The sequence below is a fragment of the Lissotriton helveticus genome, chromosome 2_1 (genome assembly GCF_964261635.1).
Source record: "Lissotriton helveticus chromosome 2_1, aLisHel1.1, whole genome shotgun sequence".
Taxonomy (NCBI): domain Eukaryota; kingdom Metazoa; phylum Chordata; class Amphibia; order Caudata; family Salamandridae; genus Lissotriton; species Lissotriton helveticus.
In genome coordinates, this window is record NC_136059.1 from 1,194,979,809 (window position 1) to 1,195,000,013 (window position 20,205).

A 20,205-nucleotide genomic window follows, 5' to 3' on the forward strand; every position below is an offset into this window, starting at 1 on the left:
GTGCAGGTATGAGGGCGCGATGGTCAGATTTAAAAACAGTGTTAATAAAAAATACTAAAATACTGTTATTAAAAAATACTCCAGGCAAAAAGAAATCATGACAGCTGGCACCATTTAGTGATATTGCTAAATCTATACATACATTTTGCACAAGGAGTGCATGTACCCTGAAATGTGCAAGGCCTCAGGTATTAGGTCTCCTCTTGACGACCCTGTATTGATGGGGGTTCAATGAGTAATCTGACGCATGCTTCACCCCACCTTACCGACCCCCTGAATATCTAACAAAAAACATACTTATCGAACAGACTGAGATGGGGTGTTTTCTGCTCTTTTCCTGTGTAATGTATTGTGGGGTAGAATTAGGCTCTTCGCAATATGTATACTCAATCATTTTACAAAATCCAGAGCCATACACTGTAATTGCACATTTTATTGATGCTGGTTTGTATTACGTGTTTTCATAGAAAATACACCTTTAAAGATTAGAAAAAATGTCCACTGGTAAGAGAGATCAAAAGACTAGATTTTATTGTTGTTGTCATTGACTTAATCAGGCCATTAACATTTATCATATATTACAGTGCAGATGAGAAAGGACACAAGGAGGTAAGGAGGGGACGTGCCATGAGCTGTATAGCCATTGAGCAACTGCAAGATGCTTTGTGACTGGGTGCATAATAAATTAGGGCTCCTGGTTTTGTGATACTTATTTTTTTGACATGTCCGTCTGTATTTACGCGTATTTATTTTATGCTAATTTTATCTGTATTTATCGATATTTATATTGGGTTTTTGTGAAAAAATGAATCTTAGACGTGTATATTTCTATCTTTATTTGTTAATAACCAATTTTATTGAAATTCCACAGCAGGTACATTCATCAAGATATACAACACATGTTGGAAACAAAATAACAATGAAGGTATTATCTTTTCCCCAGCTGGCGACATCAATCACCTTGCATAGATAAACCATAAAATGGGCACCATTTCCCCAAACCCTGTCATGTTTGTGGGGACATCTACTTGCAGTGTATATAGGTTTCTGTTGCCTTTGCATACCAATCAACTCATCTACACCAACTCGAAAGGGAGGGGGGCATTGATTGCTTCCATGCATGCACCACATGCCTTTTAGCTGCAAGGCAGACCACTCCAATAAAATTATGCTTGGCCCGGGGGCACCCAAACTCCTCCACCAACCTTTAGAGGGCAGAGTGCAGAGTCAGGTTCACTGAGTGCCCAAGGACCGCAGAATGCTCTTCAGCCACCTGGCCCCACTAAGGGTGGAGTGCCGGCAGTCCCAAACCATATGGAAGAGATCTGCGCTGGGAGAGTTGATTGTGGACACGCAGCCAGAACACTCGGTGACATGTGATGTAGGCAGTGGGTAGAAAGATAGGTCACTCGGAAGTGGTTCAATTGTATCATGTGCATACAGAAGAATTGCCAATTCTCGTGGGGCTAAACAGGCCTCCCTCCAGTCATCCTCATCAATGTTTCCCACCCAATCTACCCATTTCTATCTGAGTATGTCGAAGCCACCAGGGGCGTGAATAACCAAAGAACGATAAATTTCAGAGATGGCCCCCTTCTCCAGGTGGCCTAAGAAAAGCTTAGCCTCAAGTGGGCTATAGTGGGGAATCGGGGTGTCCGATAGAATGTGTGATCGTAGGTTGTGCTGCAGCTGAAAAAAATGAAAGAACTGCAAGTTCTCGAGGGAGTCCTGGAATGACATTAGGTTTTCCCCCTAGTATACGTCCCCCAAATATGAAATGCAGATTTGATCACATTGAACAAAGCCCTTGAGAGCAGATAGATGCTGAAGCATGGTTTCCCACCAAATAGGTGTCATCCCAGACAGACTGTGGTCCCAACGTTTAAGGCTTAAAGCCGCCCTGCAGTAGAGAATTGACACCTGATTATAGGACGACAAGGTCGAGGGTAGCCGGGCTCCGTAGATGAGCCAGAGGAGGCCATCAAGACCCAAGGAGTGCTATTCCAGGTGGCACAGCTCATCCAAACCTCTGCTGAACCAATCGCTGATCGATACCAGATGCACCTCAAGTTCATATATGTATATTTCAGACAGCCCAAGACCACCGAAGAAGGGTGATTTACGTGCCGAGGTGAAGGCCACCTTGTGGTGCTCACCAGCCCAGACAAAATGTGTAAGTTTGGAAAACAAAGAACGGAGCCATCTACGTGGGATAGGGTAGGGAATATTCCCCAAGACATACAGGTAGCAGGGGAGGCATATCATTTTAAAGAGTACAATGCACCCCATAGGATTGAAGGGTAGGCCAACCCATCTTTGTAAGTTCAGATTAAGAGCCTGAGTCAGCCCTGAAAATTAAGAGCCTATGCCATATCAATAAGGTGGGACACATGAATCCCCAGATATTTAAAGGAGTTCCCTCGGATGGGGACATTGAAGTACCAATAGCGCCCCAGCATCACCCCTCCCCTCGACCAAACAAGATTTGCTGGCATTACTCCACAGGCCTTAAGTGTCAGCATAGAGGTGGGGGATCTCAAGGCACCAGGGGATTGTCAAAAAACAAAAGAATATCATCAGCATATAATGTTATAGGGTCCACAAGCCCACCACCCCCATCGCCATCCCCACACCCAATCATCGCACCGAATGAGATGACCCAAGGACTCTATCGCAAGGGCAAACAGGAGGGGGGAAAGTGGGCAGCCCTGGCAGGTACCCCGCCAGATGCGAAAGGGTGCAGACAACGTACTATTCACCCGAGCCTGAGTGGCAGGAATGTCGTACATGAGATGGACCATCATACGACATGTGGCTCAAAGACCTGCCCGCAAAAGGATTTCTCCATTTATTTAACCAATAAATATGCACTCATGCCTGAACGCCTGACAGGTTTCAAGGATATAAACATACGCAGATGATAAAATATGCACTTATAGGAAAACATGCAAATTTGAATATCGAGGTTGTACATATCTACTGCTGTTTAAGGCTCTTTACTAAAATTGTCTTTAACCCCTTACCTTTCAATCGTCAGAGCTATTAGCCTGGTAGTTATGAATGATAGCAAAAATAAATACAGACAGGAAATAAATGCTATTCTGTCTCTATTTAGCTGTAAAAACGGAAAGCTGGGATCTTTAATAATGAAGTCAAAGTCATAATATCATGGGCACTAAATATCGAGGACAAAGTATTGAGAAAAAAAATCAACATTTAAATAAGTCTAGATTTTATCCACCTAACGCCACATTAATGTACCTATGAGATACAAACATCTTCAAGGCAGGTAGATGTGGAGTTAGGAATAGTAAATCTATACTACCCTATATGCACTTACCTTTTAATATTTTGTCCCTCGATATTCTGTCCGCAATATTCTTGTATGTCCATAGACTTTATGTCGGTATTTGGCCATACAATCCCTAGTGACCTATCATATTATCACTTCTACTTTTGCAATGGAGAGGCATCATCGTTTGATATAAAACAAAAGTAAATGAAATATGGCTTTGACGCAGAGCTGTCAAACAGACCTATTGTCACTAATATACTTACAGTGGGCTGTCGCTCCTCGTGTTACAACTATTGGCTTCTTTCTCCTAGCCCCTTTCAGCCACTGGCTTGATACTTTCTCCCTTCAGTTTCTATTCTTGGCTCAGTCCAGTGGAGTATTTGTCTTTCACCTAATGTTAGTGGCTGTTTAGATGTACCTTTATTTTTCAAATAGATTGAACTACAAGAGGGAATATGTGCCCGACTTCACATCTCCTCAATGTTCGTTGCCCTAGTATCCGCTGTGCTTGTTTCCTCTCACTTACTTCTCTGTGTTTCACTGCTGCTTTCTTCTCCCCCTCCCTCTTTAACAATTATCATGCCCCGCCTTTTTTAGATATCTTTGGCTTTAATGTGGTAATGCCGTGTTTCCCTGCTGTAGCCCATCAAGCCCAGGCTCTTGCTTTGCCAATGCTTGTATAGCCATTCAGTAATTGGCACAGAGTTTAGGACCTGAATGGCATGCAGTTTGGCATGCAGGTGCAAACGTCTTCTCTTCCCCAGCCATTATACATCTAATTCTTGCAGCGTTTTCAACAAACCCATAAAAAAGAACGATCCAGCAGATGTCAAAATAAAACTCACAAAAGTAAAACCACCTAGACATAGTACAAAGGCTGCCGAAGCGAGGTGCAAAAATAATGCATGGAAATACATTACAAAGAAGAAAGGATGAGTTAACATGAGGATGGGTGCAAGGGCACGGTTGCGATCCCAGACATAATAAAAGACCATGTTCATTTTGCAATTTCAAGATAGAGTTTCAGAGTTGTTTTCAAGCGTCAGTTCCAAAATGTGTTCGCTGCTAGGTGCATCATTCTTTGACAGTTCATTTGTTTTCCTACTTCTTGCACAGGGTTTCTCGCCCTCAACATCTGAGAAAGAGAAAAAGGGAGGCAAATGAATAGTAAAAATGCTATAGTTTCAGAATCACAATATACATGACGTATCTTTCACAAAGCATCCGATTCTGCATGAATATACATCCCAGCTCTAGGTGCAGCCTGAGAGTCCGGACTGTATTACATAAAGATCAGTTCATCAAAATCCTAAAGGGAACAGGAACACCCCCAGTGACATCACAGTTTCCCTGTCCAGCCCTTAGCCTTCAAGCCTCTTACTTGCTTCTGAGACCCTAGAAGAAGGGCAAGATGTGCCAACTACAGAAAGTTAGCATGCTCTAAGACAGGGTGGCCAGACAATTTTGAATCAACAAAGGCACAGGGATGACTTGATTGTCAGCACTTACTAACATAAAAAACACAGAAATTCAGGGCCTGGTTTAGATCTCAGCGGACGGGTTACTCCATCACAATGGTGACGGATATCTGGGATTTATATTTCGGCCGACGGGATCTCCGTCATAACACCCGTCCCACGAGACCTAAATCAGACCTTGAGTTACTATAGCGAATTAAAGGCAACTTTTATACACAGAATTGCTTTATACTAGAGTTGTATCGAATCCTGAACTGGAATACGTCAAACTTGCCTTCCTCTTTACTTAGTTAGCCTTCTTTGAAAACTGGTAAATGTGCTAAATTTCCTGAAATTCGCTGGGATAGATGATGAAAAGTCAGGACTGTCCTGGCAAATCCAGGGCACCGGGTGACCTTATTGTAGGAGCCCTGTATAATGTCGGTTCCTGTCAGTTTCACCGTGACCTTTAAGATCAGGATTAGTAAGGAGATATGAACGGACAAGGCAGTGGATTTAGAAGACTCAGGTGAGTGTTTACTTACCCAATTGGAATTATAGTAAACACAGCTCTTCTCGTTCTTCAAGTGGCATTTCACATTTGATCTGAATAACTCCAATGATAATATTCCATTTCTTTCTTTGTGTCATACTTGAAACTTCCTGCGCACTATATGACTACGTATGTATGTCCCATTAATGTTCAACTATGAATTCTTGTCGTAGACTCCTTAGGGTGATACTCTGGAATGTTAAATGACTAAAAATCCCGTTACACATCAACGTGTTTTGTCTCTCCTATTTAGACTGCATTGCCAGGTTTTATCACTTCAAGAAACTCACCTTCCTGAAGCAGACATCATCGAGCTAAAAAAACAATGGGTGGGCGAACTTTACTTTTCTCCTTCTGTACAAAAAGATGGGGTAGCCATTCTATGTCATAAAGGCTTAAATATTTCTCTTCTCGCCCAAGAAAAGACAAAGCAGGTTGATGGGTTTAGTATGACTTAAAATTGATGGTATCCTGTTCATGATTCCTAATGTTTACGCTCCTAGCATCCCGATACCAAGTTTTGGAAGAATATTTGTCGAATGATCACTCAAAACTGTACTGAAAATGTCATTCTGGGGGGGATTGCAATCAAAATATCAATCTCTTTCTAGACCCCAGTTCATCTATGAGATTTCTCCCTCACAAAGCCCACAAAGCATTTAAACATGCAATGAAACATAATGCCCATTTTGATTCATGGAGATTGGCACACTCGTCTCTCTCCTAAAATTTTCATTTTATTCTGCCCCTCATAAATCACAGACTAGGACAGACTATGTTTTCTTTAGTAAAAACCTCACCCAACATCTTGTCAATTCCGAGATAGGCTCTATTTTAATTTTGGATCATTCCCCAGTGTGTACCGATTTAGAAGTTCTTTGCGGCTCTCTGCCCAGATCTCATTGGTGTATCAATAAGCACCTACTCTCCGATTAAGCTTTTATCACTTCTTATGAGAAGTATGTCCATGAATATTTTAATAAATTATATAGGGGAGACCTCTTTTCACGTAGTCTGGGATGCGTTTAAAGCTGCATAAGAGGTTTTATTATTGGTTACGTCTCTAACAAACGAAAAGCTATGGAGAAGGAATCAGCTTCCATTCTCAGTGAAACTAAAAAATTTGAGCACAAATACTTTTTGTCTAAAATTAATAATACTGACCTCGATGCATTGGTGGCAACCAAAATTCAATTCAACAAATCCACTATGGAAAACGCATGCATACTGTCCTTAAGAACAATGCTAGAAATTATGGTGGATGAAATCAGACAAGGTCTTTGTTAGCTAATTATTCAAAGAGTAGAAAAGAAAAACCCTCCATTGCCTCTATCACCAATCAATCTGGCACCAAATTTGTTAGCGATTCATTCATTGCTCAATGTTTTGTTGATTTTTACCAAATCTAATATACTCCTGAATCCATGCCTTCTGAGGATTTTCTATCCTCCTTTTTTTCTTATACCTCCATAGGCAAACCTTTACAAATCAATTTGACCCCTCTCAAGGACTCAATCCGAGTGGAAGAAATGTTTTCAACGGTCAAACACCTTCCAATAGGTAAAGTGCATGGACCAGACGTGTTCACTGTTGAATTTTTTACTCCTTTCCTCTCATTAAATAAATCTTCTGGATCTTTTACAGAAGCTATGATTTGTCTTATACTAAAAAAGACTGAGACCCTCCCAATGTAAGCATTACCATTACATATCACTTATAAACCCAAACTGTAATATTTTCGCCAAAGCGCTGGCCCTTCGCCACAATTACTTCATGCCTGATCTAGTGTAGTTCAACAGTCTACTTTTGTTGAAAACAAGAATATAGTGGACAATTTGTGGCTATTTTTAAATATTCTTAGCAAAGCACATAAACGTAAACACTCCCTGGCGGCGGTAGCTCTGGATTCTGAAAAGGCTTTGATCGAGTGGCTTGGCAATATCTAATGTACGCCCTTCGCTGGCACAAGTTTGGCCCTCGATTTTGTCAATGAATTAATTTATTATTTTCCTCCCCATCCTCTTAGTTCTGGTCAATGATGTACAATCTTCCTACTTTCCCCTACACAGAGGTACAAGGCAAGGTTGCCTACTTTTGCCCCTGCTTTTTATTCTTGCACTTGAGCCTTTTTTATATAGACTGAAGCATTCTGGTACATTTTCCAGTTTTCAGCTAAATAAGGGTCATATCAAATTTATGGTTTGAGCGGATGATATCTTACTTACTTTTTTGAAGAGCTAAGTGCATACTTGTTGTTGTCAGGCTATAAACTTAACATAGAGAAACCAGATGTGATGCCTTTGAATAAGTTCTGCTTTAAACCTCCTTTTGCTGGGATGGGTCTCTCCTGGAACCCTGATAAGGTCAAGTGTCTAGGAATCCTGTACCATAATAATCTCAGGGATACACTCCATTCTGATATGGATGCCCTTCCAGGAAAGTCACTAACTTAACGCAAATTTGGGCTTTTCTATTTTTGTTATGGTGGGGTCACCTTGACACTATCAAAATGATGCTACTTTCAATTATTAATGTCTATCTCATGATGTTACCTATTAAAATCCTGGGCAAATACTTCCAGGCTATCATTAAACTCTTATTTAAATTTATATGGAACAGGAAACCATCTTTTATTTCTTTACAACACCTAAAACCATCAAAGTTTTCGGGAGGGCTCACCTTCCCAGACTTCTATTGCTATCACAAAGCTTTTGTTATTAAGCAGTGTCAAAGTTGTTTTCTTGACCTTCCAGACTCCCCATCCAAATTCTGGCTTCAGCTGGAATTAGCCCTCATTTCTCCACTCTCCCATACTCATATCATGCATATGTCACATCTCCCTAAATGTTGGGTTCCTGCAGTTAAATCTCCTTCTTGTTCTCATTTCAGGCCTTACTTAGTGGGCCATTTCTCCTCATGTGAACAATTCCTTCAAACTCCTATTTGGTATAATAAAAAGCTAATCGCAAATGATAAACTGCTACTTTTGCAGAATTGGTTAAATTAGGGTATACTCACTGTTTCTCAATTGTTTCTCCATAATAATACAATAATTTCATTAACAACTCTTTCCTCTTCCTTTAACCTCTCCACAAAATTTCTCAAACAATATCAGCTCCTAGAATCACTGTTGGTCCCTACATTGGTATCCCTCTCTACTTCTTCCATTCAAGGAAGTGCTCCGGAATTCCCACACAGTTGCATAATTCATACTTCCAAGGCTTCATGAATATATAGAACTCTGATAACTCCCCCTCTAGATAGACCAAAATAGAAAGTGGAATCTGATTTAGCCTCTAAACATGGGAGAACATTTTATCCACGGCACATCCTGCCAACTTCACCCAAACACTTTATTATTTCTACAATAATAGACTCTATCATACACCAGAACATCTGTTTGAACTCAAATTGCTCCGAAGTGTTGCATACTGGCGATGTGTTACCAATTCCGGTACCTACATGTTTTTCCTCTGTCCTAAGCTGACTCTGTTCTGGGAACAGATATGGACAAGACTAGGGCATGCCACCGACCTTCATACTTCATTTTCCATTGTGTGTTTCTTTTTAGGTGAGTTAAGTAATATTTGAACTCAAAATAAGCTAATCAGTAAATTTGTCGATCTATTGATTGCTATTGGATTCCAAGTGATTTCCGCTAATTGGAAATCTAGGCACAATATGACTTTACAATATTGGTGGAAGTTGGTTTGCCATAATCACCGCCTGGATCCTTTATAATGTAAACTCTCTGTCTTTTTCAGCAAAATGTGATAAACATTGGGAACCATTGATTGGATATCTGTCTTTGCATGCTCGTTCTACAACTTAATTACCCAAAGCATTTTAACATTCCGATTGTTGGTGGCTGTTTAGGCTTTTTTTTCTTGCTTACATTGTTCTTGTTTTTCATATAATGTATATTTGCATTTTTTTTCTTGGAAGTTTCTCTTAACAATTTTACAGTATTTACAGTTTTTTTCTCTTCTTCTCTCTCTACTGTCTTCTTCATCTCTTTCTCCTTTACTTTTCCTATTCTTCTCTCTCCTTTCAACTTTTCCTTAAATAACACTCAGTTACCTACTCAATATGGTTATTTGTATTTATGATGTTAGAGTGAATTTCAGTATCTAGTTTCCTTATTTGTCTTTGCATACTGGGTTGCTGGAATTAATGTTTACCTTCCTTTCAATAAAAATACTAAGTATAAAAAGATTGCTATTTCCATCCAGTGTACCATAGAGTGCTATGAAGTTGGAGACTGCCAGTGCTGGGTCTCAGGATGATGTATATACTACCTAGTGCAATAGTGTGTGATGGCCTGCAACACTAGTGGCGAAGAACAGCACCCTCTGCTGACGCGGTCCACTAATTACAGATTTCTCCGAGAACCCAGAGAAAAAAGCCAAAAAGGTGAGTACACTGGGACCTAGCTGAAAATTACTGATACACATACAGAGTACAAATATTGTGACAGGTGTGCCCATCTTTTCAAAATATTCCTTGGTTCATCACAGACGTTGCTCATGTTTTTAAGTGATCTATGAAGTATTGAGGTGGACTCTGGGAACTACACCTTGATGTACACTTGGCCTATGTGTCCAGATGGTGAACATTATCGTAACATGAATCTCCTAGTGGAAAACCACAGAGCACACCTGAAATATTGAAAAAACAAAGAAAAACATTTCACAGCCATGCAAGGACTTTCCCCTCACAACAGTCATCTAAGGAAACTATACTTATTGCACCACTAATTTTATGAACAGTATATAATGGTGGAGTGGTAACATGTTTGAGGGAGAGCACGTGGAGACATATTCATTTCTAATTGTAAAGAATAGGATGATAAAGATTTATTTAGAAGAAGACACAACGTGTTATTTTTGCTTCTAGAGAGCCAGCTTTAGAAAGGCAATAATGACGGTCTCACAGGAATCATAGCTACAGATATTCTTGTAGTGCAGCAATTGTATTATTGAAGTGTTCTGAAAAAAGTGGTTACAGTTGATTCTGGTTGTGTCCCACACTAACAATAAAGTTCTACAAGTCTAAAACCACTGAAAACACACATACAAATTTATAGAGTTCCTGCATGAATTACAAAGCACGCACACATAGGTATATTTATTTTTAAAAATTATGCAGCGCAGTTAGCCACCTTACTGTGCTGCGTTATAGGGAAAGGGAAGGAATGTGCCATATTTCACACTAGATGGCACATTCCTGTATTTTCCCTGTGCTGGTGTACAATGTGCTGCCTACCACCAATGCAGTTACCCTTGCACCATGGAGCAAGGGTGACTGCGTTGTAAGCAGGATTGTTTTGGTGCAGGAAGGCACACCTTCCTGCACAAAAACAAATCCCTGAGGCTTTTTCCTCTTTCTGCAGCACACATAGAAAGAGAAGAAATTAAAGATAGTTCTCCTCGTTATGCGTCACCTAGGAAGGCTTAACGCCTCCCTGGGCAGAGTAACACAGCGCAACAATTTGCGTTGTGTTACTCCAGATTTATCAAGCCCCGCAAGGCTGCGCAAGGTGGATTTGCATGGCTTGATAAATCTAATTTAAAAGTTGCGTCGCTCTTGCATCCCATTGGGTGGCGCAACTCTTTAATAAATTTGGCCCACAATTTAAACATTTCCTGTATTTCGCCAACCCCCGGAGCACTTTTGTGGCATTCCAAGGAATCAGAGCAAGACAGCAGCAATAAGAGAATGCTGGTTATAATAGATCAACGACAACAGCACTCTCACTGCTCTATTTGTATGCATTACCTGCTTTCACTTAATCTTAGGAAATGTTCTTAAATGTCCCTGCTCCCTCTCCCTACAGACACGCGGAGGTACCTAAAAGGAAAAAAAAGGAGAAAAGAGTTGAAGGAATAGTTATTGCTTAGAAGAACAAAACGTAATACACTTAAAAAGTTTCACTAACATAAGGATATTTAATAAATATTATAGATTATACATTTCTTAAGATTTTCTAACACACTTAGCGTAGTTTAGATTTTGATGCCAACAAAAAATGGAAGAAAGTGCTAAATCTTAAGGGTAATCTATGGGCAGATTCTACTGTAGATTTAGCACTTTCTTCACGAACTGGGTGGTTTCCATTATCATCTACCTATCAATAAGGCCATTAAATAAAAATAAGATAAAAAGGTAATAATGCAGGTTTCTTGGTATGTTATGTTTTCATCCCACATGATAGATGACGAGACACAGCTTCCCAGTAAAATTACTCATAAAGCTTACTTTTCAACAAATATCTACTCAAGCAATTGACAGTTGATCCCTCTTTACCTTTCTATATTCTCATTAAGGAAATACACTTTAGGGTATATAGTGTTCATACATAACCAAACTCAAAAGGCAGAAAGATTAACCATTGCTAGGGTTGGTTAACATTTTGGCCCAGATGTACAACGCTTCCCGTTTGCATTTCTTAATAGCTACTCTGTTGGAATCGCTATTTAAGGAATGCAAAAGGTTGTTTACTAAATTTGCAAAATCCCTTATGGCGATTCCTACAAAGTAGGAATTTCTATTAGGGAATCGCAAATAGGAAATGCCATTGCATTCCCGCCTATGGGCAAAATAAGAAATGGTTGGCATTTCCTAAATAGTGATTCCCTATTAGGAAATCGCAATTTAAGAAATGCAAAGCCAAGTGTGCCTCTGGGCTTAATGCCCCCATGGAGGAATCCCGAAATTCCTAGTGCTCATATGCTCTAGGACAAGGAGAAATGGTCCCAGTAGATACTATTAAACAACAGCAATAATTGCACAATTATTCACATAAAGAAATACTTATACTCAAATGAAGAGAGATGTTATTTAATCACACCCTCATTTCAACATACATATGTAAAAGCACTTCAATAATATGTAAACATTGTGCCCGGAAAAGGAAGGAGAGGGTAGTTGGGGAGGTACGTGATTGGTGAGGGATAAAGTAGTGTAAATGGTTCAAAAGGACTGGTGTAGTCACACAATTCACAGTTGACGTCCACAATGCTTATTAATAAGCCTCATAAGATGTTTAAACAATTGCTAGCGATACCCATACAGTCAAACACAGTATGAATAATCAGTTGTTTATGTGCTGGGATTGGAGAGAATGTCGGCGTTTCGAACCCTGTTCAATGTAGGTTCATTTTGACCTTGTTGTGGGGTCTTCCTAAGGACTCAAAAAGTGGGGGTGGTGTGTGGACGGGCACCTAGGGTAAAAGAAACTAGGTCAAAACCGCAAAATTAATAACATTTAAGAAGACTATGGGCCAAAAAAGCTATGAAAAATTACCATGGGGGAACGGAGAGATGAGTATGGATTAGATACTGTATAATTAAGGCCAATGGGCGACTAGCGCTGAAACAGTAGATTAGGTCCAGAATTACCTACATAATACTGAAAAGACTTTGTAGTTGCACGAGGGCACTTAATCTGAGAAGAGAGAAAAGGAGCATCACTTTCCATCCTAAAATTAAGAAAGGTGATGTATATACAGGGGGGCTAAAGCGAAGAAATCACTCACCGCTCCCGTTATGTAAATCTGGCTGCCCCGTGCCTAAGTCTGAAATGACTAAGATTGCCGAAAGGGATGCTTTAGATTAAAGGGATCTCTTAATCCATTTGAATAAAAGCTGATTTCCAGCTAGAAAATTACAGCCTCAAAATGTAGGACGCTTACATTAAGGTCGTACGCCGGCAGTTCAAATAAAATCAGGGAACCGAAGCCCGTTGACACACTCGGCTTTAAAGCGCGAGCGTGTCTGTGTACGCTCTAGCAGACGCTAGATGCTGCCGATGGCTCAACACTGCGGCCCGAGCGCCAGCATAGACAGAGACTATAGACCTCTGTCTTCGGTCCCTGCTCTACTATATTTCTACAACTTATTGCGGGATTGAGTGCCGCCGACTTGTGAAAACTAATAATAATTGTGGTCCCGGATAGAACGCACATCATTATTGTCATTTTGCAAACTTAAAAGTCCATTCTGAAGATATCCTATTAACAGAAACAATCCAAAGGGGTGTAGTTCAGACACCTGTCGTATACATATCTTGCATAGTCCAATAGAATATAAAAAGTCACAGACATGGTGAAGAAAGGCAAATCACAGGGAAATATACACATATATCATCATTGTTATATAATACTGTTTCAAAGCTATTAGGATCCACACGAATGTGAGCTACTTGAAAAACCATGATGTAATTAAAAAGGGACAAAGCCACTAAACATATCATGCAATCGGCTAACTGTTTGATTAGCCATTAAGATAGACACATAAAAAATGTGTTTTTATATAGACACATAAAAGTCCACGTTATACTTATGAATCTGTAAGGAACAAGGACATATCATACATTGGTCTTTTAAACATGAATGTATCACAATACCAGGTGTATTATATCATGGTCATGCAGTCTAAGGGAACATGAAAAGTTCTCCCATATTTTGAGGATTCAGAGAGGGGATGAATCAAGATAAAGGACCAATTGCTAGGTGGTTCCGGCATAGCCACCCGATAGCAGATTGATAATCAGATGAGGCAAGGTAGTTGGGCATAACTGGCATCCTGTTCATTGAGTCCATTACTGATGGAGTCAAAGCCTGTCATCCATTTGCTTTCTCTGTGGGTCGAGATGGATCCTATGTTTCCTCCCCTTGGGCCCAGGGTCACTTTTTCAAGGACAATCCATTCGAGATCCGTTCCCCCAGATTTTAATTTATTGGCCAGGCATTTAAGGAACATGCCGACCTTGAGGGAGCTAAATTATTTTCCTCTGCACAGTAAGTATAATTTAATGTACATACAGCATAGGATGCTGGCACTTTTTGGCCGGCCACTCGTATGTCACTTATTGGACATATGGGTCATCCTTACCTCACCTTATTGTTTCAGGTGGGGGTAGAAGGCTCTCTTACCCCCCGGAGCTCACGAGCCCGACACTTCTATGTATCAGCCCTCTGTGTAGGGCCTCCCCCATGGTAATTATTCGTAGCTTTTTTGGCCCATAGTCTTCTTAAACGGTATTCATTTGCGTTTTTGACCTAGTTTCTTTTACCCTATGTGCCCGTCCACACTCCACCCCACTTTTTGAGTCCTGAGGAAGACCCCACAGTAAGGTCAAAATGAACCTACATTGAACAGGGGTCGAAACGTCGACATTCTCTCCAATCCCAGCCCATAAACAACTGAGTTTTCATACTATGTTTGACTGTATGGGCATGGCTAGCAATTGTTTAAACATCTTATGAGGCTTATTAATAAGCATTTTGGACGTCAACTGTGAATTGTGTGACTACACCAATCCTTTTGAACCATTTACACTACTTTATCCCACACCAATCACGTACCTCCCCCACTACCCTCTCCTTCCATTTCCGGGCACAATGTTTACATATTATTGAAGTGCTTATACATATGTGTGTTGAAATGAGGGCGTGATTAAATAACAATCTCTCGTCATTTGAGGATAAGTATTTCTTTATGTGAATAATTGTGAAAGTATTGTTGTTGTTTAATAGTATCTACTGGGACCATTTCTCCTTGTACTATTGAATACCCAGGTCCCAGTACTGTTGGGTTTACCCTATATGTAACAACGACATATGCTCTAGGGGCATATGTGCGCTTCATGTCACACTAAAAAATGCATTTTTAAATTTTGCACATGGTTACCATCTACTTCAAGTCGATGGTAATAGCATTGCCTAAATGCCTGCTTCGCATTTAGGAAATGCTACGTACATGTGCTTTAGGAATCTCAAATAGGTAATCCCTGTTTACAACTCCTAGATCGCAGTAGCAATTTGCAATTTCTATCAGTTAGAAATCGCAAATTGCGAGCAGTTTGATCCTTTGTTCATCTGAAAAGGCCATTCAGCAATTCTTTACAGGCTGAAATAGCGATTTGGCCCGTTAACAAATGCCAAATGGCATTGTACACATGGGCCTTTTTGTGCAAAGTTTGATTTTTTTTACATTCATTTTTAAAGCATCCACTTCACCTTAGAGCACTTGGGCAGTGGTAGGATAGACCAAAAGAAATAAATTGGAACGTGGGACGTTGTTAATTCCATAATTTGTATGAAAAATAATAGCTTTCAGCTCCCTTCAGAACTTCAGTTGTTTCTGTCCCATTTGGAGGTGGGGAGAAGTCTGCCTAGTGAAAATCTAAACCCCAATCACTTTTACTTAGATTGGTGGCTAGCAAGCACAGCTTGGATTTGTGAGCTCAGGTATCTCTTCAGTTTATAGCGTTAGAGGGCGCCATCATAGCATTTAGGCACTGTGCTGATTTGTGGGTGAGGAAAAGTTTCTTAGACCCAAAATACTGTTTCACTGTAAGCCAGAGCAAGAGTCAGTGCAGGGGTCATGCGGCTGAGTGATTGAGGCTGAAGGGGCGAGTGACAGCCTGGTTCCCCACCTGCTAACGTTTTCCTAATATCTGAGCTGGTCCACTGTAATATCGGAGTCTGAATACAACAGTTGTGTTTGTGCTATCCTCTGTGTTACCACTTAACAGCTTTAGTTGGGAAGACCACAATAGAATGGGTAGGACAATTTTGAAGACTCGTAATGTGTCTCCTACCTTATTTTTAAACAAAGTTATACAGTTTGCAGCTGCATAACTGGTTATAACCCAGGGTCAGGGGATCCTGACCTGAATTACTGTAGTTAGTTGGTCAATATAGCACTTTGTTAAATTTCCATGAATTACAACATATAAGCACCCACCCCCTAGCCCTTGGAGCTCTGCCTGGCTTTTAAAGGGGTATTCTTCCTCAGTGGTAACCGTCATACTGATATATTTAATATACCTGTCCCTGAATATACCCTCCGCTCCTTAAAAGATCTCTCCTGAAAATATGGGATTTTTGTACCTCCTCTAAAAGCTTACATGACCTCTAACATCTTACCTAACTTTTGCGCAATAATTGCTCTTACAGTTATTGGGATGCTTCTAATAAAGGTTTTGTAAACCAATTCATGTTACCAATGGCCATCAAATATCCAGTAAAGCTTTTGAATCAGGTATAGAATCTAAACAGGATTGCTAGGTTTTTAGTATTGCATCCTTATTTTGTAAATTAAGGCCTTGAGATGCTTCTCTTTATGCTTGGCCTCTCTGTACTCCATCAAATATCCAGTAAAGCTTTTGAATCAGGTATGGAATCTAAACATGATTGCTAGTTTTTTAGTTTTGCATCCTTATATTTGTAAATTAGGGCCTTGATATGCTTCTCCTTATGCTTGGCCTCTCTGTACACAACACCGTTGACCTATAGATCAGATTACGACGAACGGGTATGGTGCCTAAGTTCTATTCTTTTTTATATGCCAAAACATATCATGTCAGATCATGCCTTTTCAACTTCAAAAGGTCTCACTGCCTTGCAGGGTCCTTAAATGTTCATCTCTTTGGCCTCCCCACCCCTTTTTAAAATCTGTTTTGCCTCACTGTTTGACATAGCTAATAGCCAGGTAACTTTCAGTATTGGTGCAACCATGTACTGTTGACACGCTAGTTCACATTTAGGTTATCTTTATCAAAAGATTTTTTCCCTCTTCAGCAATGACTAGAAGCCATTCAGAATTAGATGCAGGATAATTTCCCACACCTAAATGAGGCACATATGGATACATGTTTGGTATTCATGGGTAGGCCAACATTTTAGTCTGTTTGACTGCCAATATATTTATTACAGCCACTCTCTGACTTTCTCCCAAAAAGTTATATCACTGTTTTCCCAGAAATAAAAATATCATCATATACATATCATAGTTAGCAGCTTTACAAAACTTATGCATGGAATCTAACTGGAGCAATGCACTCTCTCTTCTCATTCTCCCTTCACCATTGACCACTTACACAGGAATATGAGAGCCAGTGGTAGAGACAGGAAAAGGGATAGGAGAGAAAACAAGGACATTGATTTCCTCTACTTTGACTCATCATTCATAATGACCAAGGATGACTAAAGGGTTTAGTGGATACACTCAAGGAAAAAAAGATATCTTAAGTACTTTGCCATTGACAGTTGTATGCTTAATGGTAATGATAAATAGGCATACCTCACCATTATCTTTGTGTAACCAATTCCCCCCACTTTTGATGTGAAACCTGTAATTCCTAAAAATTAAACCTCAAAAGAATGAGCACTGCAAATATATGTAGTTCTTTAATGTATAACCTGAATAACTACCACAAGAAGTATCACTATTTTAGGAAATTGTGTTGCTGGTTCAGGGAGGGCTAAAACCCTACTCAAGCAGAAACCACAGTTCCTATCAGGATGAAGCCATAAGTAAACCCCAAATTAACCTGTGCTCAACCGTCTGGTAGCTTGGCACAAAAGCAGTCAGGCTTAACTTGGAGGCAATGTATAAAGGATTTATACAGTACTTCAAACAGAAAAAAAACACAACACAAGAAAAATCCCACACCAATTTTGAAAAAACAAGAGTAAAGTTTATTAAATTATTTGAGACCAAAATGACAAAAATCCAATCAGTAGACCCGGTAAGTGAAAATGGTGCCTAAAAGCACAAAGCACCCACTGTGGTTATCTGGTCGCACCTGACCGGTTCTGGCCAACTGCGATGGAGCGCGGGCCAGATACAGGGACTAAGTTAGGCCCTCTGAACTGTGGGGCATAGTTACTAGGTAATGGCGCAGCAAGACGCTGCAAGCAATTTTGCAGCACCGCGCTTCGTCATTTCAAATACACGGGGTTCAGCCATATTCACAAGAATACAGCACACCTGTTTCCCTTGCGCAGATGCTAAAAATAGATGTCTCGAAATAAACATAGACACCTGGCGCCACAATGCAAGGGTGCCTGCATTGCAGGAATGATTTACTGCAACACAGACACCCTTGCACCATAGTCCAAGGGTGCCTGCATTGCAGGGAATCATCTCTGCAACGAAGGCACCCTTACACTATGGTGCAAGGGTGTCTGTGTTGCAGGTAATGATTGTTTACGAGCAGGAAGGGACACCTTTCTGCACATAAACAATCTTTAAAGGTGATTGCTCTTTCTATGTGTGCTGAAGAATACAGTACACATAGAAAGAGCAACAACTAGGAGAAATAAAAGTATTTCTCCTCGTTCCTCCAATCTAATGCTTGCTTTTGAATGGCGTTAGTTTTTTGCGCAGCCTCAGATTTACACATCCTTGTAAATCTGGGGCAGCATCAAAAAGTAATGGGCGGTGCAATGGAATACCCATTGCACGTCCCTTTCATGCAGATATCTATCTGAAAGGGTATCATATTTACAAAGCGGCATTAAGCCACACAAAGTGGCTTAACGCCACTTTGTAAATATGGAGCAGGTCATTGCGCCACCGGAACAGCAGAAAAAGTGACGTTCTGGTGGTGCAATCCCCTTGTAAATATTCCCAAAGTACCATAAATCTGGGTTTGCGGGAGCCCGCTATGAGATAAGTCGCGCAGCAGCAGTTCCGATGGGCTGCAGGCTGCGATTCGAGATCCTGCGTTTCAAATGCGTCACACAGCGACGATTCTGGGGAGATGCGTGGTTGCAATGTGTGGTCCTGCATTGTGGAAGTGTCGCTGTGTGGAGTTTCTGAGGAGTTGATGGACTGTGATGCGAGGTCCTGCATCAAGGAGGCTTCAATTACCAGAGGTTCCAAAGAGCGACGAGGTCCTGTGTTGGGGATGCACCATGAAGCAGCGGTTCAAAGCAAAGCGTTGCACTTTAACGGCTCTGCTAGGACCACAGAAGTCTATGCAGAACACATTCCGGGCCACTTCCAAAGGTCCAGGGCTGAGATGGCACCCCTTGGGGGGCAAGACTCACAACAGACAGAGACCAGGTGCTGGGATCAAGGTGGTTGGAGCTTTTCTGTCCCTGAGTCTCCGATCAGGAGACCAGCCAACTAGCCCTTGGAGTCACTCTCATGGTGCTGGAGTCAAGATGCAAGTCCAGTCCTTTTCATTCAGGCAGCGGGCAGAAGAGTAGCAGTTCTTCTTGCAGCAGAGCAGCACAGCAGACCTTCTGAGTCTTCCACATGTCCAGAGATGTACTCACGAGCTTGGTTGGAGGGTACAATATTTAAAATGATGCCAGTTTTGAAGTAGGAGAAGGTTCTGGGGGTTTTCACCCCCAGATGTGTTTGGAATTACCTGCCTCCCAGCTCTGGCCCCAAATTGTCTGGGGGAATCAAAAGACTAATGTCAAACCCTATGTGAGTGTGCTGGGGCAGTTCCTTTGTGATGTGAAAGTGTGGTAAGTGACAGCTCCTTCCCCTTATCAAGTCAGAGATGGCCCAAACTGATACCAGCTAGTCCCCCTTTGTCTCACTGTCTGTGAGCAATACACAAAGACCAACTGCCATCTATACCTGTTCATTTGACCCAGTATGCAGGCTGCAGGCACAAAATGGTTAGGACAAGAAAATGTCAACTTTCTAAAAGTGGCATTTTCAGAATTGTTACTTGAATTGAAATCTGACTTCACCATTGAAGATGGTTTTCAATTACAATTATTTATACCCCAAACTCAACATTCATAACTGCTGTCAATTGAAGGCTATCACTTATTAAATGTAATATGGTAACCCAATGTTATCCTATGGGTGAGGTAGGCCTTGTAGTAGTGAAAAACTAATTTGAGGGTCTTTTACTACCAGGACAGGTAGAGATTAAAAGTACATGTCCACCTTTTTAAATACACTACACACTGCCCTTTGGGCTCCCTAAGGCCTAATCTAAGGGCGCCTTACTGGTGTTGAAAAGGAAGGTTTAGGCTTGGAAGAAGGTTTATTTTGCCAGGTCGGAATGGCAGTTTAAAACCCCACATAAAGGCAGTGCAAAGGCAGGCCTGCAACATGTTTAAAAGGTTTCTTAAGTGGGT

At 40.8% G+C, this 20,205-nt stretch overlaps 1 protein-coding gene across 1 annotated transcript in view; it reads right to left on the reverse strand.

Moving 5' to 3' along the window:
• Positions 1-821: 821 nt before the first annotated feature.
• The window catches only part of BANK1 (B cell scaffold protein with ankyrin repeats 1), a 2,434,538-nt gene continuing 2,415,154 nt past the window's right edge, over positions 822-20,205 (reverse strand). Inside the window, exons 16-17 of the mRNA XM_078676074.1 lie at positions 11,084-11,155; positions 822-4,430 (exon numbers count right to left, since the gene is read on the reverse strand). Coding sequence (XP_078532200.1) covers positions 11,090-11,155 — 66 coding nt within the window. The 3' untranslated portion in view covers positions 822-4,430; positions 11,084-11,089. The remainder of the gene's footprint in view (positions 4,431-11,083; positions 11,156-20,205) is intronic.